The sequence below is a fragment of the Thermobia domestica genome, chromosome 7 (assembly GCF_964235325.1).
Source record: "Thermobia domestica chromosome 7, izTheDome1.hap1.1, whole genome shotgun sequence".
NCBI lineage: Eukaryota > Metazoa > Arthropoda > Insecta > Zygentoma > Lepismatidae > Thermobia > Thermobia domestica.
The window spans coordinates 302,766,264-302,788,353 of record NC_137460.1 but is presented as its reverse complement, the minus strand read 5'-3'; the positions used below and the strand labels follow the sequence as shown (position 1 = coordinate 302,788,353).

Here is a 22,090-nt window from a genome sequence, read left to right as displayed (position 1 = left end):
TACTTAGGCATTCTGGTTCTTCTTCAGCGTTGTTGCTCATGTTCTTATATATATTGTGTAATTTATATTTGTTGTAAGTACTATTAAATTGTATGAATTGTTTCTTTGCAGATACCACTTAAAAGATGTAATAGTAGGTAAAATATATTTTTTGCTGGTCCGAATTAAAATCAAACACATGGAAATCGCTATAATTAAGAGAGAAACAACTGGGTCAGGTAAGTGACTTTTACATTGTTTCGTATATACTTACGTTGCCCTGGTTTGTAACGGTCTTAGGGAATGCATCGCTATTCTTACGCGTTAAAAATGCTTTAGAAAGATCACATGCAAAAACCTTTGAACAAGAGCCAATTCCTTTGTATCCTCTCCTGCTAGTCACGTAATACAATACTGCAGATATATCTCAGGTTATCAACTGGGCACAAAAACATGCACATGGTGTGATGATAGCCCCCATCGCTGGTCTAGTGGTCCAGAGTTCGATTCCCGGTGGGAGAGCACAAAAAATTTCAGTCATTAATCATCCGTCTCTTTTAGCCTAAAGAGCATTACAATGGAATGTTAAAATAGAAAATTTAATTCCAGTTTTTTTTTTTTTTTTTTTTTTTTTTTTTTTTTTTTTTTTTTTTTTTTTAAAGATCGGATGATGTCTCATTCATTATGGTACCCCGTAAGTACCATGCGCCAGGGAAGTCATAAAAAAAAAATCTGGTCAATAAACAAACTGATCTAAGTTAAATTTCGTTTTGGGAACTAATGAGTAAATGCCAGTAGAAAAAATCTCATTAACGCAATCTTTAGTTTCAACAGTTAATCAAACATATCTATATATATAAAAGAGAACGTACAAATCCTTTGTCCGCTCATCACGCTAATACGGCTGAACCAATTTCTTTTATTTTTGGGGGGTTATTAGGATTTGGACCCTAGATGGTTTTTATCATATCACTTTAATTTTCAATTACCATTGTCTTGAGATAATTGACCATTCAGGTGTCCATTACGTACAAATCCTTTGTTAGTTCATCATAGGTATAAAAATAAACGTATTTATATGCAACCCGCATGACCGTGTCACTCGGCGGGTTAACATAAATGACAGGCGTTATAATGGTTTTTATCATATCACTTGAAAGCGAAAAAGTAAAAATTATCTAAGTAACAAAGTTTATTGCGTTCGGGGGTGACCGCAGCGAAGCGGGGCGGGTTAACATAAATGACAGGCGATATAATGTTAACATTTACTGCAATCTTCTATGGTTTTTATCATATCACTTGAAAGCGAAAAAGTAAAAATTATCTAAGTAACAAAGTTTATTGCGTTCCGGGGTGACCGCAGCGAAGCGGGGTGAACGCTGCTAGTGGTTCATAGAAAAGAAGTAAACAATCACCAGCCATACAGCAATAGTTAAAATTATTATGAATTTTTCTTAAGGATTTAAGTCATCTCGAATACGAGGTTTTCTGTTTTGGACACTGAGGTCATGTTCGCAGATATCTCACATGAAAGCGAGAAACTCGGACGTACTTTCGGAAATAAGACATCCGAAGCGTGATTTCTCACTTACAATGCCAATGTAGTTCAGATATACGGAAGACTGATTTTACTTTGGAAAACGGGGGAGAGAGGGCTTAGTCAGGGTGTCTACTGATACTGGAAATACTTGAATTTAATTTTCATACTGGAAATATACTGGAATTTTGATCCACATACTGGAAAAATCATGAAACTGGTAATTTGTCGTACTTTTTTTTTTTTAATAGTCTTAGAAACAATTTTGTATCCATTGAGATTGTAAATTTTTCTAAAGCAAAAGTTGTATTAATTTTGTAATCAGACATTTAAAGCAATGGGTGGGTGGGGTGGAGGGCTGTGAGGGGAGTTGGGAAGCCCTTAAAAAAATGTTAAAAAATCATTTGTATTTTAAAAAATCAAGGGTAACTAAATTTATTAAAAATGAAATATTCTTTTGATGGTAAAACAATTACAAACCTGAAATCATCAGGAGTGTTATTATTCCTAAAGAACTTTAAAAATAATCATTGTAATAGGTATTTTTGGAATTTTGCTGATAGTTAAACTGAATATACTGGAAATATACTGGAATTTTGAAAATGAAACTTAGTAGACACCCTGTTAGAGGAAAGATCTCAGTGTGCAGTTGGAAGGCAGAGAATAAGAGTGAATTGACAGGTTTAGTTTGCTTTGTCTTTGTTCAAAAGTTAATTGTTTGGCAAGGTTGATATTAACACTTAATTTACCGACTATGTGCATGAGGTTGTAATTCATTGTATTGTTTGAAAGTGTTTACAAAGTATGAGTCTGGAGATTTTTCTTTCTTATTTTTACGAAAAAGATTTTTCTTTTGTTCTTTCTTTCCTATGCCCGTGACTTTGTCACTAGAAAACGTGCCTTTTTATTTGTTGAAAAAAGAATAGAATTAAATCTATACGAATCAATTTACGTACTCAGAAAATGCATTATTTTGTAAACTTCTGCTATCTCCTGGTGAGTGTGAACTCGATAAAAACGGAAAAAGTGAAGGTGAGTGGCTGAGCCGAGAATCGAGCCTGTATCTCTGATTTACCACACTGGTGCGCTATTATTACGCTACCGACGTTCCGTTCTCTGAGCAGCCAACAGCCATAACAAAACTTGTGGTACAGCTTATATGGTCTGGATATGCAACTGCTAAACTTAAGTGAGAAATGTGTGGGTGGCCATGGAAGGGATTGGATAGTGTGATGAGCCGATAATATAAGTCGGAGAACTACATACAATTTTCTGCTCAGTCAAACTTTTTCACTCTGAATTTTTATCATTTGGCAGTATTTCGTAAGGTAATATTGGCGCAGAAACAAAATCAAAATATCTTTCAAAAATGTACTTTTCAATGGTTAAATATACGAGGGTCAGTCAAAAAGTTGGTTCTGAAAATAAAACAGGATAGAAATTTTACAGTAACTATTTGTATTATAAAGTTCCATTCACAATCTAGTTTTCAACGTAATTACCTCCGTTATTTAAGCATTTGACGAGGCGTGGTACAAGTTTTTCTATGCCTTCTGCAAAGAAATGCCGTGCAATGCCCGATAATCATTCTTGGGCTGCAGCTTTCACCTCCTCATCCGAGTGGTATCGTCGCTTTGAAAGTTCGTCTCTCATGGGACCAAACACATGGAAGTCAGACGGTGAAAGGTCTGGGCTGTAAGAAGGCTGATCCCACACTTCCCATCTAAACTTTCTCAGAAGTTCGCACGTTTGTTGTGCTGCGTGAGTCTTGCTTACCGTGACAGTGCATTTTCATCATACACTTCATGCAACTGCTGATAAATTTCAGTGCAGTTACACAGTTTCGCTCACAAAAAAACGAATCACTGCACGCATTTCCAATTTGGACGCCAGTTGCAGCTGTCGAGACATGTTTACGACTGATTACCAGAACACGTCCACTTGCCTCGTGAAAACCGCTACGTCACACGATACAGCTACATGTCTGCAGTGTTGCTACACAGTTTCATCAAAATAACTTTTGACCGAAAATATTTATGGAGTGCAACTAACTTTCCGACTGACCCACGTATAACTGCTGAAACCGTCGTTAACATTATTTAAATAGAACAATGGTTTTGAAACTGAGAATATAGCCTAGTGAAAATCGTACCTTCTAGGCTATAAATGGTGAAATGCAATTCTTGAGGGTATCCTTATTTGAAATCAAACCTAGTATAATATATACGAATGACAAGTATAATGGTAGGTCAACAACGGGAAAGGAAATTTTCCATGGACGGTTAGATCAATGATGGGAGAGAAGAGTTTAGAAAGGAGGGCACTAGATAAAAAAAATTTAGAACCATTGATTAGAGGAACTGGATTCTCGAAGTAGTAGCTAAAGATGCTGCAAGACTTGAACATTAAACTTAATCCAACTTATACTTGCTTACATTTTCGATTTTTTTTCTTAATCGCAAAAGGTCGGTGTTATGAGGGGAAAATCAAAAAGTCTTCACGCCTATTTTTTCTTTCGAGTATGTAATACATTTTAATGTAAAATCGATATATATTTATATGTAATACGAACGATGCAGGAAGCGTTTCTTGGAACGGTCACATTGTAACTTCCGTTTTTTTCCACCGTACGAGGCTGTTATCAGTTGCCAAAGATGGCCGGAATGCTCAGGCATATGAGTGGCGAAATGCTACAGTATTTGTTTTCGATAGTACAAGAGAGAGACAGCAATTGATATCCACAGGGAAATGGAGTCCATGCATGAGCAGAAGTGTTTAGCAGTTGGAATTGTGCAGTGGTGGAACAGGGAGTTTGAAAATGACGAGAAAATGTCCAGGACAGTGAGCGTTCGGGCTGACACTGGATAATATTACGCATGTTGACGAAATGGTGAAAGCGGATCGACCAGTTCATCTAAAGGACATTTCCTATGATAATGTTCATAACATTGTCTCGATTTGTTGGAATACCGCAGGATGTCATGTCGGTGAGTTCCTAATTTTAATGATATCAACAAGAGCAAGCTAATAGTCATGTCACTGAAGCGTTTACAGCGTTACGTTGAGGAGGGCGAGTTTCCTAGACCTTACTGTCATTGGAAACAAAACGTGGATATTCCATCATAGTCTCTAGTCAAAAAAGCAGCATGGTGTGGAATATCTGGGGACGGCAGTAGCGAAGAAATTCCGAATAACACCATCTATCGATAAACTGATGTTCACTGTATTTTGGGATAGTCGGGCACCATTCTTCTGGATTTCTTGTCAAGAGGGAAACCATCAGGGCAGAGCGCCACTGTTGCAGCACACTCCCCATCTGTGAACAGCCATTAGGAAAAACGTCAGGATATTCGCGATACCGACGATGTGGTCTTCCGCCAATGCAATACTAAACCGCCGAACTTTACTCGTGGGACTGGAAGATTACGGAGAATCTCCCTTATAGTCCAGACTTTGCTCCCCCCCCCCCTTTCCCCAGTGATTACAATCTTTTTGGTCCGTTGAAGAAGTTCGTGACAGGACAGAGGTTCACCGAAATGCAGAACGTTATTATTCATCGTTGGTTTCGTGATCATCCGTCCGTTTTCTACGCAGCAAGACGAGAAACTTGTGGTACGGTGGGACAAGTGCCTCAGCAGATGTGATTATGTGGAAAAATAAATAGAGGTGCTGAGAATATTGTGTATATATTTTATTTTCGTCGTTTATGGCTTGTAATCTGGCAATAAATCAATAGGCACAAAAACTCTTTGATTTTTCCTCGTATAGGATATAGTGATTTGTCCTTTTAATATTGAGTTGTTATTATAGAAGGAAAAGTTTTAAATTTGTTTCTGAGCATAGAGTTGAGCTCTACGCTCATTAGAATTGAGCGTAAAGTTAAAATGGAAGTAACCGATGATGATCCTATCCTTGCTCACTTATTCTGCTCCTCCAGAGCAGGTGACGAGAACTTCGGCTGCCCCTGTAAGGGCCCGAGGCATTGCAGGGGTCTGAGGTTACTCATACACTTCAAACAAGTTATTTTTTGTGTAGACATATATATATAGCAAGTGAATCGGAAGTGGAAGTACACTTCATGTCTTTTTTTGTAAAGATTCGTAAACCGGAGGACTTGAGGACTGTAGTTGTAAGAAACTGATCCACCCACCATTGCCAGTTGAGTACTATCTGAATCAAACGTTTCTGCTAGAAAAAGGACACAAGGTACTATTGTTAATATATTCATATTTACTCGGAAACAATTCAGTCATTCAAAAAAATATCCCAATAAAGGAAAGTCGAGTTGATTTTGAGTTTAACGTCCCTTTCCGCAGCGAGGCTGTATGAGGCGTGGACCTACAGATTAACGTGGAATCCGAAGCACATGAGCTCCCGCCAGGAATGGAACCCGGGTCTCCCACGCCCAAGGCGCGTACGCTAACCGCTTAGCGATGAAGCTCACCAACGAAGGAAATAAACCAACTACCATACAACTCCATATTGCGAATTTCCTCATTCAACACCATTCCAGCCTGTTTTCTAGAAAATGTCATGAATCTTGGTTTCCCATACTCACCAAATCAGCTTAAACCTAACGGTTTTCCTAACGGTAAAAATAATTAATCCGTTATTTTGCGTGGTTTTCGTTAAAATATGACAACACTTTTATTAAAATGCTGCAAGAATTTACTTTTAGGAAAACAATCAAATCTGAAGGAAGAAAGCAAGTGCATTCTATATTATGTCTTCATTTGTTAGAAAAGTTGAATTTCTGTTTATCGGAACAAAGTAAAATATACTTTGGTTTCTTGTTAATAATAATAATAATAATAATCAATGACCCTTCTCTCCTGTAGTTTTCTCAGGAAGTGTTGGTGCGTCTTATGGAAGGATTCTTTCTAATCAAATATCGTGATACATTTGCAGTAACATGTTTTGTATTGATAACATGTTCGGATGCAATGATTTATCCAACAATTTGTCTTTATTTTAAGGTCCGAACACTTTCACGGAGAACGAGACAATTGCGAAGTACGAGATAATGGACGGAGCTCCTGTGCGAGGGGAGAGCATTCCCATCCGAGTGTTTTTGGCTGGCTACGACCTCACCCCAACCATGCGAGATATCAACAAGAAGTTCTCCGTTCGATATTATCTGAACCTCGTGCTCATGGATGAGGAGGACAGGAGATACTTCAAACAACAGGTAAGGGTGGCACTGTTCGGAGAAATTAAACAACATTACTTAAATGTACTACTTAATAGCACAGACTAGAATATACAGACCGCAAACTCAGCGAAAAACTGGAATCTGCGACAGTAGCGCCTCTACCACACAATGACAGAACTAACCAGTCGATCTGACGTCACCTACGTGGAAATTTCGAAAGTAACCACAGACCAGATTATTTTTCTTCTTATTTTTCTTCCATTCTGTTACACAATCGTAATATTGAATAGTAGTATTTAGATATTTTAAGGATAAACGGTTTAATTTTACTACTATATCTGATAACTGGAGGAAATAACCGACTGCATGTGACATTAAATATACATGATATGTATATTAGTTATTTCAGTTATTTAAATTAGTTATTTCCTCCATTTAGCATGTAAATCTATCAGTGGTGGTCTGTAGTGTAAACACTGCTTTCAAAGTGAACTCTTTTAAAAAGAAAGATAATTCTATTAATATAAAAAAGCTGGAAGTCCAGAGACAGTACAAGAAAAAGTGAACATTAGCGTATCTGATCTTTCTGCACTACATCTAACACTGAAATGCGAAGCAGACGAAAACTATCCGCCGATTAATATGACAACCCATGACGTCACGTTCCAAGACCGATGACAGCGCCATCCACCGAGAGCGTTGATTGGTTCTTTCGCTGTGCAGGCTATCCAAACTGATTTCAATAGCGCATATAGGAAGTTGCTCGTCTATTTGTATTGTAGTCTGTGCTTAATAGTGTCTGTTTCTTATTCCAAAAGAATAAAAGCCAACAACAGACAGCACGTCATTTTGTTCAGCTAAATTTGATTTATCTGAATTACAGGTAGTGGATATTGAACCTGAAACACCTGAAAAAGAAAACAATAATTTGTATTTAATAAGGAGTTGGAACGGCATTTGACGGCCACTACAGCAACAACACAATTTAGAAAGGATTGATAGAAGTTCTGCACCGTTTGCAGAGGGATTTTCAGCCATTGCTCTTGAAGCGCAGTGACAAGTTCAACACGTGCATGTCGTGGAGGAAAACGTTTCCTCACTCGATCCTCTACAAACCCCATACATGCTCAATAATGTTGAGATCCGGCGATTGAGCGAGCCATGGCAGATGTTCAACCTCATCGTCATGCTCATCGAACCACTCTGTGCGACAAGTTTAGCAGTGTGAATAGGGCAGTTATTATCCTGGAACACTGCACTACCGTCCGGGAGGAGTATTCAAACCATAGGGTGTAATTAGTCCTATTGTTCCTGGCGGTAACACGACCTTCTAGAACAATTAGGTCGCCCAAAGTCTGCCGCGATTATTATACTCCAAATAATCACGGATCCGCCTCCGTTTTTGACTGTGGGTACTAAGCAGTCTAGATTGTATGCATCTGAGGGTCTTCTGCAAAATAAATACTCTCCTTATCGTTTGGAAAACAATGTACCTGGACTCGTCCGAGAATGTGACTCGTTTCGTAGGTCATCCAGCGTCCAGGTTTTATATGTTCTGGCACCACTGAAACTGCTTTGCGCCATTGTGCTACTGATAAAAGGCTTTAGTATTGCAAACCTGCCATGGATGCTGCCCTTAGGCAGGTATTGACGGGCTATTTTGGTGCACACAGGTTCTCTTAAGTGTGTATTTACTTCTGTGGTGATTGCTGATGCGGTGATTTTCCGTTTTTGTTCAACATTCGTAGTCAATGTCCTGATGTCCTTTCAGACAACTTCCGTGTCCCCCTGCAGTTGCTCCTTCTGGCTTTGTTTCGTCCTTCCTGTCCATATTTACGCATCACACTGGATACTATAGCTCGTAAGATTTCATGAAGTGTTGCAGTGTTGGACACAGATGCACCTGCTAGACGCGCCCTTACGATCTACCTCTTGAAGTTGGATATGTCCCCCATTTATACCGCTCTACACACACGATTTGACGTTCACTTATGAACCTTTTCTACTGCAGTGACTACAAACGACCACCACACGTGGCTCATTGCCCAAAATTAGGATATGAACCACCTGATGGCTCTGGTGAGGTTCCGCGAACATCCTATGCTGTTTGCGCAGGTGTTTCAGTTTCAGTGTCCGCTACCTGTATTTCGTATCTTTGGAAAATTGTATAATGACAGTGAAATTAAAGGTTAGCAGTTAATGATAAATTTGGTCTATATCTTCTTAACCGTACTGTGTCCGTCCGTGTCATAATGAAAACCTTAATAAGTGTAAGTTTCATCATAAAAGGTGGTGTGGCTATCATAAAGCATCAGTTATTAGGTTTACAAAAAAAAATTAGTTTTCTTCGAAAACTGTACATGAGGATTTATTCACTCATGTCATTTGTTCAGCTGAACCAGATTTATCAAGAGGAGAAATTGCCACAATGAAGGATAGAGTAAGAAGAAGCGTAGCAAGAAAGAGGAAGAAGACAAGAAGAGAGCCTAGGCAAAGGAACGGAGAAGATAAGAGGATACTTCGGAAAGCAGGAATTAGGACGTACAGAAAAGGAGGAAGCAGAATAATTGAAGTGGTCAGAAAAACTAAGAGAAAATCAATAGTGGAAAAAGGTCAAAGGGGGTAGGGTATATATAGAGTGGGATGCGCAGAGTGTAGCAAAATTTACATTGGCGAAACAAAAAAGATGGAAGAAAGGATAAAACAGCACAAAGATGACATAAGATTGAAGAGATAACAACATAATATGTAAGCATTACAATGAGACAAAGGAGAAGAAGTCATAGAAGCAGAGAACAGGACATTGGTGAGAAAATGGAAAGAAGCCAGGGAGATTATGAAGGCGGGAAACAGTGATGAATTGAAATGCAGGATTCGCGATAAATAAAGAATAGAAGATTCTACTTAAAGAAAAAGAAACTAAATGGGAGAAGAAAGAGAGCAAATTAATAAAGGAACATAAGGATAATTAGAGAGCAAAAATATATCCAGCAAATATGTATATTTTTAATTGGACAGGTGCGCAGCTGCACAAGTGAAAGTGAATAACACAAGTGTTACTTTTTAACGAAGGGAGCGGAGCCTATTTGAAAGTTATTCTCCGGAAAGTAAATAAGAGTTGACCAACCCCCAAGTAGCCAGAAAGAGTGGAAGTCTGATGAAGACACAGTTATTGTGTTGAAACTGTTACGTGATTGTGTTTTATATATAAATTATCACATAGCCAAAACATTTTCTGTTAAATGCTAATAATGTGGAATTAATAAAAGGTTGGCCCCATCTGCGATCAGAAATTATATTTGTGAGGTTTCATTTGAGCTGGAGCATTTACCATGAATGTATTGGAAGTGCGAATACTTTAACTAGAATATCGTCTACGGAGGCGAAGTATAGGCTTTCATTTTTGTTTACATAAAAGTAAAGGTTGGGGGTTATAAACGTGGGACTTAATTTTTCCCTTAATTTCTGTGAGATTCCATATTAGCTTCGAGTCTAACAAAGTTCACAAGAAACACAAATGAATCATTCGCTTCCAGGAGTACGAGCATAAAACGTTTATATTTTAACGATTGCATTCTTTCGTTTGTCCATAACTTCTAAAGAAGTCACAAATTTATTTTTGTCATTGAAAGTACATGTGTGCGAAAGAATTGAATGAAAGCAGTTAGAAAGGTGTAATAAAAGGGATACTGTAGTTTTTTTTCTTACCTTTTCAAAGTGCCTCCAAAGAAATGCTGATGAAGAAACAGAATGAACATTGGCATGATTCAACCGTCCATATGTATAGAGGACTATAATTACATTATTTCTCACAGAAATCTTTACTTCAGAAATAAACTGCTCTTGAAATTTGCACAATTTTCTTTCGTTAGCTCGCGAAAAGTCGATGTAAGCAAGCACTCCATGTGCATTGAATACCACGGCAACACATCTGTAGATATTATTTATACAATGTAGTATTTTACCCCCTAAATACGTGACGAAAATAATCGGGGAAACATTATTAAATTCTTAAGTTTAGGGAAAGTGTATGTAAGGTATTTTTTGGCACAAATTTAAAATGAAATTGAAAACAACAACAACAAAAATATAAAAATGAATACACGAAGATACGGAAACTGAAAGGACAATGCAAAAATTATAGAATAGAACAACTTATCAGTAGTGTACCTATTATCTTCTGTTATTAGCTACATGCTTCTATATTTTTTTCTTTTTTCTGTTTGTATCAGTGATATTACTTTAAACCAATAAGATAAGAATTTGTTTTGTGATCTGCCTTATGCAGGTGAAACATTTACCATCACCTTGTTGTAAAGAGGTTCTTATTCAAAGCTTACATTAATCTCTGAGAGGCAGCAAACATCAATGTAAAATAAAAATTAAAAATAAGGGAAGTGATCGTGTTCGTATTTTCAGGAACGTCGGAATATCGCACTTTTACCACAGGCAATACACGGTGGCCACAAAGTCCCGTTATCCCTGAAAATAAGTAACGTAAACCACTAAACGTATGTAAATAACTACACGGAAAAAATTGAATGACATGAACAACAATGCTTTTTAGAAGTTTTATTGAGATAGCAAACATTAAGTGTTCAAAGGATCAATCTGTCTACTGTCATTCTCATGACAAAGGATAACACGACGCCAGCTCCTGTGCGACATTTTGCGGAGTATTGCAGGTGTAACTTGAGTGAAAGCTTGTTTCACAGCTTCTGTCTGTTCGACAGTGGTTTCATGTGCATGTGCGTAGTCGACTGGGATATACCCCGTTCTACAGATCGCTTACACGTCGACTTCTGCGGCGAATAGTTTGTTCCCATCGTAAAAGTGTTTGTTTCGGAGGAGGGTCTCCTTGAAACCTTGTCAGAAAGTTTGCACGCACTTCTGCCAGTGTTTCACCTGTGTGGTTTCTCTCATGCACCCAACATCTTGCAATAACACATTCTTCAGTACTGTAACTGGAAGTATCAACCATCGTTCACACAATCTGAAACAATGGGAAAAACTTACATTAGCGTTAATAAAGGGGTAACACGAAACCTTACATCAGCATTTATCAAGGGGTAGTGGGACTTGTTGGCCACTCTGTAGAATTAGAGTATTCCTTTTAAAAATTTACCTTCAAATAATGCTCTACACACTAATTTTACGGTTAGAGAATGATACAATATGATACAATTTATTTTCCTTAAATTACAAAGTAATAACAATGTTAGCCAGGTGTCCGGATACTTTTGATCACATAGTATATATATATATAATGTGCTGACAATGACTTACAAGTTCGTGGCGCCCTCTATCGGTACTGCTGGAATTCAATATGGTGTTGGCCCACCCTTAGCTTGATGACAGCTTCCACTCTCGCAGGCATACTTTCAATCAGGTGCTGGAAGGTTTCTTGGGGAATGGCAGCCCATTCTTCACAGAGTACTGAACTGAAGAGAGGTATCGATGTAGGTCGGTGAGGCCTGGCACGAAGTCGGCGTTCCAAAACATCCCAAAGGTGTTCTATAGGATTCAAGTCAGGACTCTGTGCAGGCCAGTTCATTGCAGGAATGTTATGATCGCGTAACCACTCCGCCACAGACCGTGCAGTATGAACAGGTGCTCGATCGTGTTGACAGATGCAATCGCCATCTCCGAATTGCTCTTCAACAGTCGGAAGCAAGAAGGTGCTTAAAACATCAATGTCGGAGTGTTACGCAAAAGAACAACTGGTGCAAGCCCCCTCCAAGAAAAACACCACCACCTCCGAATTTTACTGTTGGCACTACACATGCTGACAGATGATGTTCACCGGGCATTCGCCATACCCACACCCTGCCATCGGATTGTCACATTGTGTACCGTGATTCGTCACTCCACACAACGTTTTTCCACTGTTCAATCGTCCAATGTTTACGCTCCTTACACCAAGCGAGGCATTTACCTGCGTGATGTGTGGCTTATGAGCAGCCACTCGACCATGAAATTCAAGTTTTCTCACCTCATGCCTAACTGTCATAGTACTGGGGGTGGATCCTGATTCAGTTTGGAATTCCTATGTGATGGTCTGGATAGATGTCTGCCTATTACACTTTACGACCCTCTTCAACTGTCGGCGGTCTCTGTCAGTCAACAGACGAGGTCGGCCTATATGCTTTTGTGCTGTACATGTCCCTTCACGTTTCCACTTCACTATCACAACAGACACAGTGGACCCTAGGGATGTTTAGGAGTGTGGAAATCTCGCGTACAGACTTCTGACACAGTGAGTTCCGCGGAGCGCCCCATTCTGCTTTCTCAGGACGTCTAATGACTACTGAGGTCGCTGATAGTGAGTACCTGGTAGTAGGTGGCAGCACAATGTATCGTGTGTTTTGGGGGGTGTCCGGATACTTTTGATCACATAGTATATATATATATATATATATATATATATATATATAATATATAATTATTTCCTTTCAGCGACCCAAAGTTCAGACAAACTTATGCTTATGCCATAATTTCTCGTTCACAATTTTTATGATGACTAGAATGATCCAATGCGCCCATATTGTGACAACTTATTACTTTAAGCTAACGAAGTAAGAAAATAGAAAAACAAAAAATAGTATTAATATTTCGAATTTTTTTGATTTACAAATTCAGTTCTTTCTGGAAGTTTATGTGTGTTAATTTATGTTTAAGAGTAGCTCGCCTAATTGATAGATAGCAACATATATCTGTTAATTGTCGTGGTTCAAGTGATACAATATGTTTTAGAAAATGTCAAATTTTGACAAATATTTCGAGAAGAAAATTGATATATTTTTGTAGGAATTTTGCATCGGTATTGAGCTGCCATTGTAGGTTAAGAACTGTCGGGTCCAAATCCACTTGCCTCCTTTTCATTTTTGGGTCTGGAAAATCAAAGAATCTGTTCCTTAAAATAATAAATATCTTTGTCTGATCTTAAACGTTATGTCTCTATATAAAAGAAGTAGCGTAAAAATGCGTTGCATTGTGTCTAAGGATTTAGAGTATGGTTACAGATCACATAGTAATTATTATCATCATCATTATTCCTGTTTGCAGGAGATCACGCTATGGCGAAAGGGTGAGAAGACCCGTAAGTCGATCCAGCAGACGCTTCAACAGCAGCAACAACAGGAACCCCAGCAGCCGTCGTCGTCTCCGCCCTTGGAAGAAAACCCCGAACAAGAGAACAACCTGGAACCAGATGCCACCACCACGCCACACAGCCCCAATGACAAATAACAGTTAGTGTTGACGGCAGACATTTAGCCAGTGGTTCACCAAACAGGACACGCTATGCAGCGCGTTTCCAAATCGCTATCACAAACTAAATACTCTCTATACCTGATCTAACAAAAGCCTCAGCAGTCAACTGAGAGGTTCAAATACGACTTCATATAAAACTTTGGGAGGTGTTTATTCATAACAGATAGAGTACAAAAGCTATAATAAACATCGGTGAAAAATTTTTCATTTAGGAGGGAAAAACGTGGGGTTGTTCTGTCCATAATAGTATCAGGAAACTCCGGAACAAATGGTGACTAAGTGTCGAAGAAAATCAAATCCATAGATTCAGCTGGTGGCAAAAATTACGGAGGAAGGAGTTATACCTTCTGTGCTGATAGGGCATCAAATTGTTGAATACTTTGGCGTAAATTGATTTTCATAAATGCGACTTCTTTGTCATTAAAACATATATTTGTTTTAAAGACATCCCTTAAAAAGTTTCCTCCGACTGGAATTCTTAAGCGAGACGTTTTCCTATTGTTTGTATCTATGTATTTATATTAATTTTCACTGTCGTTAAGAATGACTCCTAGTAACACGACCGTGCACGAGATTATAGATTTTTTACACCGTTAATGCAAATTAGATTGTGTGAGGAATTGCCGAATGAGTGTTAATGGAAATTGCGTCACGTGTGAGCTTGGGTGTGGTTACTGATTTATTTACTTTTTCTGTGTTTTAAGAATAATACAGCGCCAAACTAGAACTTACCGTGTTATAAGATAAAATGTGTCTTCAGAGTAGAAAGGAACTGACTGAAGTTGTACCAGTATTAGTCAGTTGATGGAAGGCATTAAATCTTGTAATCTTTTAACTGCTAGCGATACGTTTTACGTTCTAATGCTTCAGTTACTGAGCATTTTGAAATAAATCTAGATGTGTGCTGCTTATGTTAATAATTAAGTACTTGTCTGCAGAATCACTCAAACGTGCGAAGAAGACTTTTATCTCGGAATTGCCATCTTCCTTCAAAGACGAGTTGAAACGTTCGTACTTACCATTTAGTTCAGGATACGTATATAGCCCAAACAAAAATATCATGCAGTTAAGTTTTCCAGAAGCGAACACATGCGCATGTTGCTTTGCGATTTTAAGTTACAGATTTCAATAATATCGTCAACGATTTTGATAAGTTCTAACTTAACATTAAGTTGCTGTTTTAATATGTATACGATAATGTCACATGTGCTGCCATTACTTGTGACGATATACAGGGTGTTACAAAACAACGACTACGATTGGAATGTGATTCGTGACACCAAGATAAGACAAAAAGTATAGACCAACCTGGGTGCAGAAATCCGTCATTTCGGAGTTATAGGTTGCTGAAAACATGAAAAACTAAACTTTAAAGGTCTATAGCTCCAAAACTATGGGACCTACCGTAGTCGGATCAAGATTTCACTTAAGGACTGATATGAGCGCTATCCAAAAATCCATGTTTCAGAATCCTAAAGTACTCACGGAACAGTTTTTATGGGAAAAGGGAGGGGAGTTTGGCTACTGGTATATAATCTGAAGTACTTAGCAACTCCCTCTATAAAAATTGTTGTGAAAATACTGCAGAATTCTGAAACATGGATATTTGGATAGGGCACATATTAGTTCCTACATGAAGTCTTGACCCGAGTACGGTAGGTCCCATAATTTTGAATCTATGGACCTCTAAAGTTTAGTTTTTCATGTTTTCGGCAACCTATAACTCCGAAACGACGGATTTCTGCACCAAGGTTGGTCTATACTTTTTGTCTTATCTTGGTGTCAGGAATCACCTCCCAAACGTTGTCGTTGTTGTTTTGAAACACCCTGTATTTATATTTGATCTGTGTTATGAAAAGGGGCGCTGTCAAGAGTTGTTGAACAGGCAACGGAGGATAGGCTTTCAGTGTAGTTGACGGGAATGCTATTATTGTGAATAGGGGAGGTTTACACCCAGTGACCGTTAGCTCAAAACAAGTACCAGAAAATGGAGAAAGTACTTTCTAATTGGTTTACGTGTTTTAACTATTGTTACTCAATTGTATTATAAACCAATTGTTTTCTTCTGTCGTATGAAGCATTGAGGCATGTAATTGGAACTGAAATGTCAGTGATAGCTGTTAATATTTCTTCAATAGTTTTCAGCACTTAAGATAAAAGTACCGTTAACAGCGTTTAGAGTAGGTATAACATATAATGTATAGCACAGAACAAGCGAGATTTGGAAGCTGAATAGTATTTGTATTTGTTAGATCAGGTTTGGGAGGCTGAACTTATCATATTGTTTTGTGAAAGGGATTTAGGAAACCTACTGTATATACGAGTGAAAGAAATCCTTCCCTTTCCATGTAAATGTAATGTAAATACATTTGAAGAAGCGGCCATTGTTTGATACAACAATGAGTAATTGTTCCTCTTCTCATAACCAAAAAATGAAACGGAGAGAGAAAGGAATGCTTCTCTCTTCATTGGGATTGTATATTCAAACAGAAGGCTACTGAAGGATCTGTTGAATCTATTCTGTTTATGTAAATAGTTGTTTTCGTTGTATAGTTGTATGTAAGGTGACTTTGTATAGACACAACCAAACAAAATTGAAGATTGACTCCATATTGGCGTGTTAGGCTGTTGACATTTTTACGTGACAGTAATGTAGCTTTTCTTTCTGTATCTTGTAGTTGCTTTCTCTTTATCCTGTATTAATTCTGATTTTGTTAGAGAAAATAGCAGAGATTACGTAAATTATGACAGGTAAAATCCGGTGGTGATCCGTGTTGGCATTTTTGTTTAATATCTTTCCATTTCTGACTGGTGTAACAGAATGAATGTATTTTTTTTCTCCTTTCTCAGATGTCATTTAGCAGCCCAGATTTCTTCATGCCTGTTTGTCCCCATCAAACAAGCCTGTGAATTGGTACAACGTAATTGTTACTTTGCGTTGGCTGCTCTTGGTTTATATTCTCCTGAAAATATCGTTTCTTTAATTCGCCTCGAGCTGTCTTGACAGATTTCATTCCTTTGTTAACCCTATATCCTTAAGCCTACAAAGAAAGTGGAACATCAAATTAAAAGAAACAAAATATTTACTCATTTTCCTAATTCTTATAATTGATTTCTTGCATTGCATCCATCTTTAATTATACATTGTTTAGAAGTACCTTTTGTGTTTGATTTGATGTTCCAATATTTGATAGTATTCGTAAAAAAAGCATTTACTAAATCGTTGTGTATGAGGACATTCCCTCAGTAGACTGGGGATGTAAGTCTTTAGTCATTTATCATGACACAGTTTTAAAGCCAGAAAATTCAGAAACTAAAACATACGAGGAGTAGTCGAAACGTTCCCGGAATTTGGTTGTAAACATTTCTTACCACAATATAGATATACTTAATCGCTTTCAATATAGGCTCCTTGGGAACACCGCTCCTGCCAATGCTGGAAACAATACTTCCGAAGTTTAGCCGTCGCGTTGGTTTCGATGTCTTCTACGATGGCAAAACAGTAACCTTTGAGGTCCTTTTTGATCTTAAAGAAAAAAAAAGAAAAAAAATGCTGGTTCTAAATCCGGTGAGTAAGGAGGCTGGTAGAGGAGAAAAATGTCCGTTCCTGCGAACCAGAACCATTTTACCACCGTAGAAGACATCCCAACCAATGCGAAGCTGAACTTGCGAATATATCAAAACAGAACTTTCAGCATTGGCAGGAGCGGTTGCAACAAGTGTGTGAGTGTTCTCAAGGAGACTATTGTGAAGGCGATTAATTGAATGTGTACCTACCTATATTGTGCTAATATATAGTTACAACGAAATTCCGGGAACTTTTTGCCTGACCCTGGTATATTATGTCAAATCATGTACCGCCTTATGCAGAGTCGTTTTGACATATGATTAGCGTCATACTAAAAGTCTGACTACTGCAGGGAACATATGTTAGTAGAACACTTTACTATGCATTAATCACGCATCGAAACGACTCTGCATAAGGCCCATAGACTGTGAGCTCTCACAAGTTGTAAGACTGTTCAATTTAGTTTTCGAAGGTTCGTTATACTAACGCAAAGAAATGAGGGAAAATACTATTAAGAGTATCACATATTTTGTTACTGGCCAAAAATTTGTTGACCTAATACCGTATGTGACGTCATAGTTGTTGGGCACCGAAATTTCTGGCCTTTGTGAAACATTTTGGGGAAAAAGTGTTGGCTTGTAATAGCTCGCTTTCCAAATTTATCCCGTTGTTATTTTCACCAATCATGAATATGAGTGGAAATGCAGTAAGTATATCAGTTGTAACATCACGAATTTCTCAGGCAGAGCTTTTAGTAAAAAGTAAACAAAGAAAAAAAAACTGCCTGTTATTTGATACCAGTATAATATCCCATCTCATTTATTAATTTATATAATAATAAAGGCTCGTTTCTGTTCCATAAAACTCTTATACTATATCATTGTGCTATTGAGTACACTAGCAAAAAGGCATAAGGTGTTAATAACGTTCTATTAACCCACGAAGAAAATGGAAGTTTCGAAAACTGCAGCTAAAATTTAAGATCCAAATAATAACGTGGTTTTCAAAATATTCTTAAGCGTTAAAAGTTTGAAATTATTCTTGTATGCTAGTAGTATGTTTGCATCTGAAAATTTTTATTGTGCTATCTCATTCCCTGTCAAAATTATAATGTAAAGATGCATCTTTCATGTTAACGGCAAATGAGAGAACAGACGGATGCACAAACAAAATCGTGATTTGTATTTGGTAATCCACATGTGATACATACACACATGATATTCTCCGTTTGTACTTGTCACTCATTCGTAGTTCGCTTTTACATTCAACTGGGTATCTTGTTTCCAGTGCCACGAATACTTATAACAACATTCAAAATAAAGCTTTGACAACCTTCTCAAAACAAGAACAGTCATTGAAAAGTAGGTAAATGAATTAAGAAATCTGAAGTCGCTCCACTATAGGAGGAGGGGCGGATATCTCTAAGTGCTACAGACGCATTACAAGTGTCCGATCTGAGCACTACCTTCAATGACTCATTAGTGTGCCCAGTGCGTTCCAAAATACGAGGGTAAGTCAAAAATTATCTGCAATTTTGACATGACTCTTTTACATCGTTTATACTGACCTCTGTCCTAATTTATTTTATTGTTTATGCTGTTGTGGTTATGCTATGAAAGTTTAATCCTAATTTCTCCATTTGTCTTTGTGTTTCAGATAGATCATGGCTGCTCCATTAGAAGTTTGCACCAAAGAGGAACAGCGAGCAGTAATCCGGTTTTTGTGGTCGGAAATTGTATTCGAAACCATGAGTAATTTTCACACGATGTGCCACATCATTAATAGTCATTCGCCTAACAGAATTATGTCACGTGCAAGCTCAATGTTGTCATCATTTATGGTCGTACAGGGTGTCTATCGGTCACGAAATTTAACTTTTGGGTCACGATTTTTTTTAACTGTTCAAATGTAAGTAAAGGTTGGAAAATTTTGTTCTATAAAAGTTCAAAGTTCTCCACCAAAAATGTCTATGGTCGGCTTTAGACACTACCAAATCGCAAGCAAAGTAAGTTTCTATCGCATGGATGAAAATTCGGCCTAAGTCGCACCCAAATTCGCTCTTGAAAATGTTAGGAAATTAAATGATTTGGTGAAGAAAAGGTCACGAAAAAGTCACAAAATTTCATTTTGGAATTTGAGTAGACACCCTGTCGTAGATTTTCGGCCGGCTCCGTTGTACGTAACACTTGTGCGACCATTTTTGAATTTTTCAATCCATTCTTAGACAATCCGTTGCGACAAGAGGCTGTTCTTGTATTGTGGCGAAAGTCTTTGACGGATGGCGGCCCCTGATACATCTTCCGACCACAAAAACCGGACTACTGCTCGTTGTTCCTCTTTGGTGCAAATTTGTAATGGAGCGGCCATGATCTATCTGCAACAAAAGGAAGACAAATGGAGGAATTAGGATCAAACTTTCATAGCATGATAACAATAAAATAAATGAGGATAGAAGTCAATATGAACAATGTAACAAAAGTTAGTTAAAATTGCGGATAATTTTTAACAACCCTCGTACATGGACGATCCGAACTTTTTCCCACGGCCTATGGTTTGAAATTACTCCACCCGGTGACAAGGCATTCCATATCCGTGCATACTTTATGAAGTTGGTGAAAATGTGCACATACGACACCATTACCAGTGCAAGTATACGTTCATAAGGAAGTAAATTTGTTCCGTGACTTTTCTGCTACTTTTGTATTAACCTTGTTTACATACACATAGTAGTCCGTGATTATTTGTTTTTTAAAAGTGTTCTAATATTTACGCAGTGCAGAAACCCTTTCGATGATACTCATATGCAGTAACGGTGACCCCCATAAACTCAGGACAACCATCCATCTCCGTATGAATGGTATAGTAATAATAAGGTTTTCAGATGTAAACTTATGTTAATGTACAAAGCAGTTGATTTCCAGTTGCTTTATAAAGTTGGTTGCATTCCTGTGTATTTGAGTTTTTCTTCTTTCTTTGTTCTTTAAAAAGATGGAAATATATTGTGTTAGAGAGTATGTATGAGTTAATGAAGACATATTTTATTATTAAGTTGGAGAGATTTACATGTGATATTAAAAACCTGAGTATAGAAATAAATAAATGCCAGTTTAAAAAAATGGCTCATAATTAAACATGAGATGACACATCCTTATGTTAATAGACATGGATAATGTACAGGTCCAGTGAACTTGCATTGTCCCTTCTTCATTCAGCCTACTGTATAAGAAATTGAATAAGTAATTGAAACATATGGTGAAAGATAGTGAAGGGGCCGCGGTAGCTCAGTGCTAGAGCGTTCGCCTTTGGTGCGTGGGGTCCCAGGTTCGATCCCAGCTCGCGCCAACTGAACTTTGTGGTGGACAAACATCGTGTGCATGGGTTTTCTCGTTTCCTCCCACTTTCTTCATTCCATCATTGCATTCATTTGTCATCACCGTCTCCTTTAGCCTAGCCGTCGTAAACATGGGACGTAAAATTGAAATATATATAATTTCATAAGAAATAATGTGAAGACCGTTTGATATTCGTAGTGTGCCAACAATTTTCCTAATACTGATCATAATACTTCTAAGCGAGGATGGTAATTGCATTGTCCCAACATTGTATGGATGATTTTCGCCAATATCTCCTAATCCACCAACGAAGTCGTTGAGCCGATTAAGCTGTGAGTTAATCATGTTATACCTGTCAGACGGCATGAAAGAAAGGTGATTCGATGCAAAGCGGATGTAACGCATTAATTGAAACGAGACAGCGAAAAGTGAGCACATTACACATGTATAGTAATGAAAAGGAAACAACTGGGATTCTAACCCGGGCTGAGAAGCGGACTGTTAGCGTAGTGGTTAACACATCGGCACGGTATTCAGTCAGCCACTTTTTTACTCTTTGCGTTAGAATTCGCACCTATAGAGGATTTGGTGTGTAAAATAAAAAGAAAAAAAAATTGTTGTTGCTTTCTTTCTGATATATGAAATCACAAGGTGCTCGGAACATGAACTCAGGATTGTCCAATCACAGCAGGGATCAGTGCTACATTCCACGTGGTTCAGGTGGAGAGCGTGAGAGAATAGGTGACTGTTGTGGGTAGCGTTTTGGTTATCGCATTGGCACGGTCCAATCAGTCACTTTTTACACTCTGCGTTACTTCATGGTTCCAGACTTCTCTAACGTTGCGATTTCATTCACTCCATTACACAGTTTACGGACGAGGCTTGGTTCTACATGTTAATCGATGTCAGCACTCGAAAAGGTGGGTTAGTGGAATAGCACTCACCTCGTAGTGCGAAGAATCTCATGTCAAATGAGTCTGTGATGAACAACATTGTATCCGTGGACATTGTCAGGGTTCTTCCAGTTTCTCTCACAGCACTGCACGAATTTTCGTTTGATCTACATTCCCAAATCAGTAACGAAAGGACAACAGTCTCCTGCATCAGTTGACAGTTAAAACAAGAATAAACATGACAATATCGTTGATATAGCAAGCAGCACGAGCAAGGAGTACTTACGGACGTTTTTGTCAAGTGTGCATTTTGACTTTTCTCGTCTTCTGCTGATAGCGGCATTCTTCACCAGTGCT

General features: G+C 38.1%; 1 protein-coding gene across 1 annotated transcript in view; it reads left to right on the top strand.

Annotated features, from left to right (window-relative positions):
* Positions 1-20,624, top strand: part of Vps26 (vacuolar protein sorting 26) — a 46,054-nt gene extending 25,430 nt beyond the window's left edge. Inside the window, exons 5-7 of the mRNA XM_081766846.1 lie at positions 112-218; positions 6,493-6,704; positions 13,734-20,624. Coding sequence (XP_081622972.1) covers positions 112-218; positions 6,493-6,704; positions 13,734-13,916 — 502 coding nt within the window. The 3' untranslated portion in view covers positions 13,917-20,624. The remainder of the gene's footprint in view (positions 1-111; positions 219-6,492; positions 6,705-13,733) is intronic.
* Positions 20,625-22,090: the final 1,466 nt, after the last annotated feature.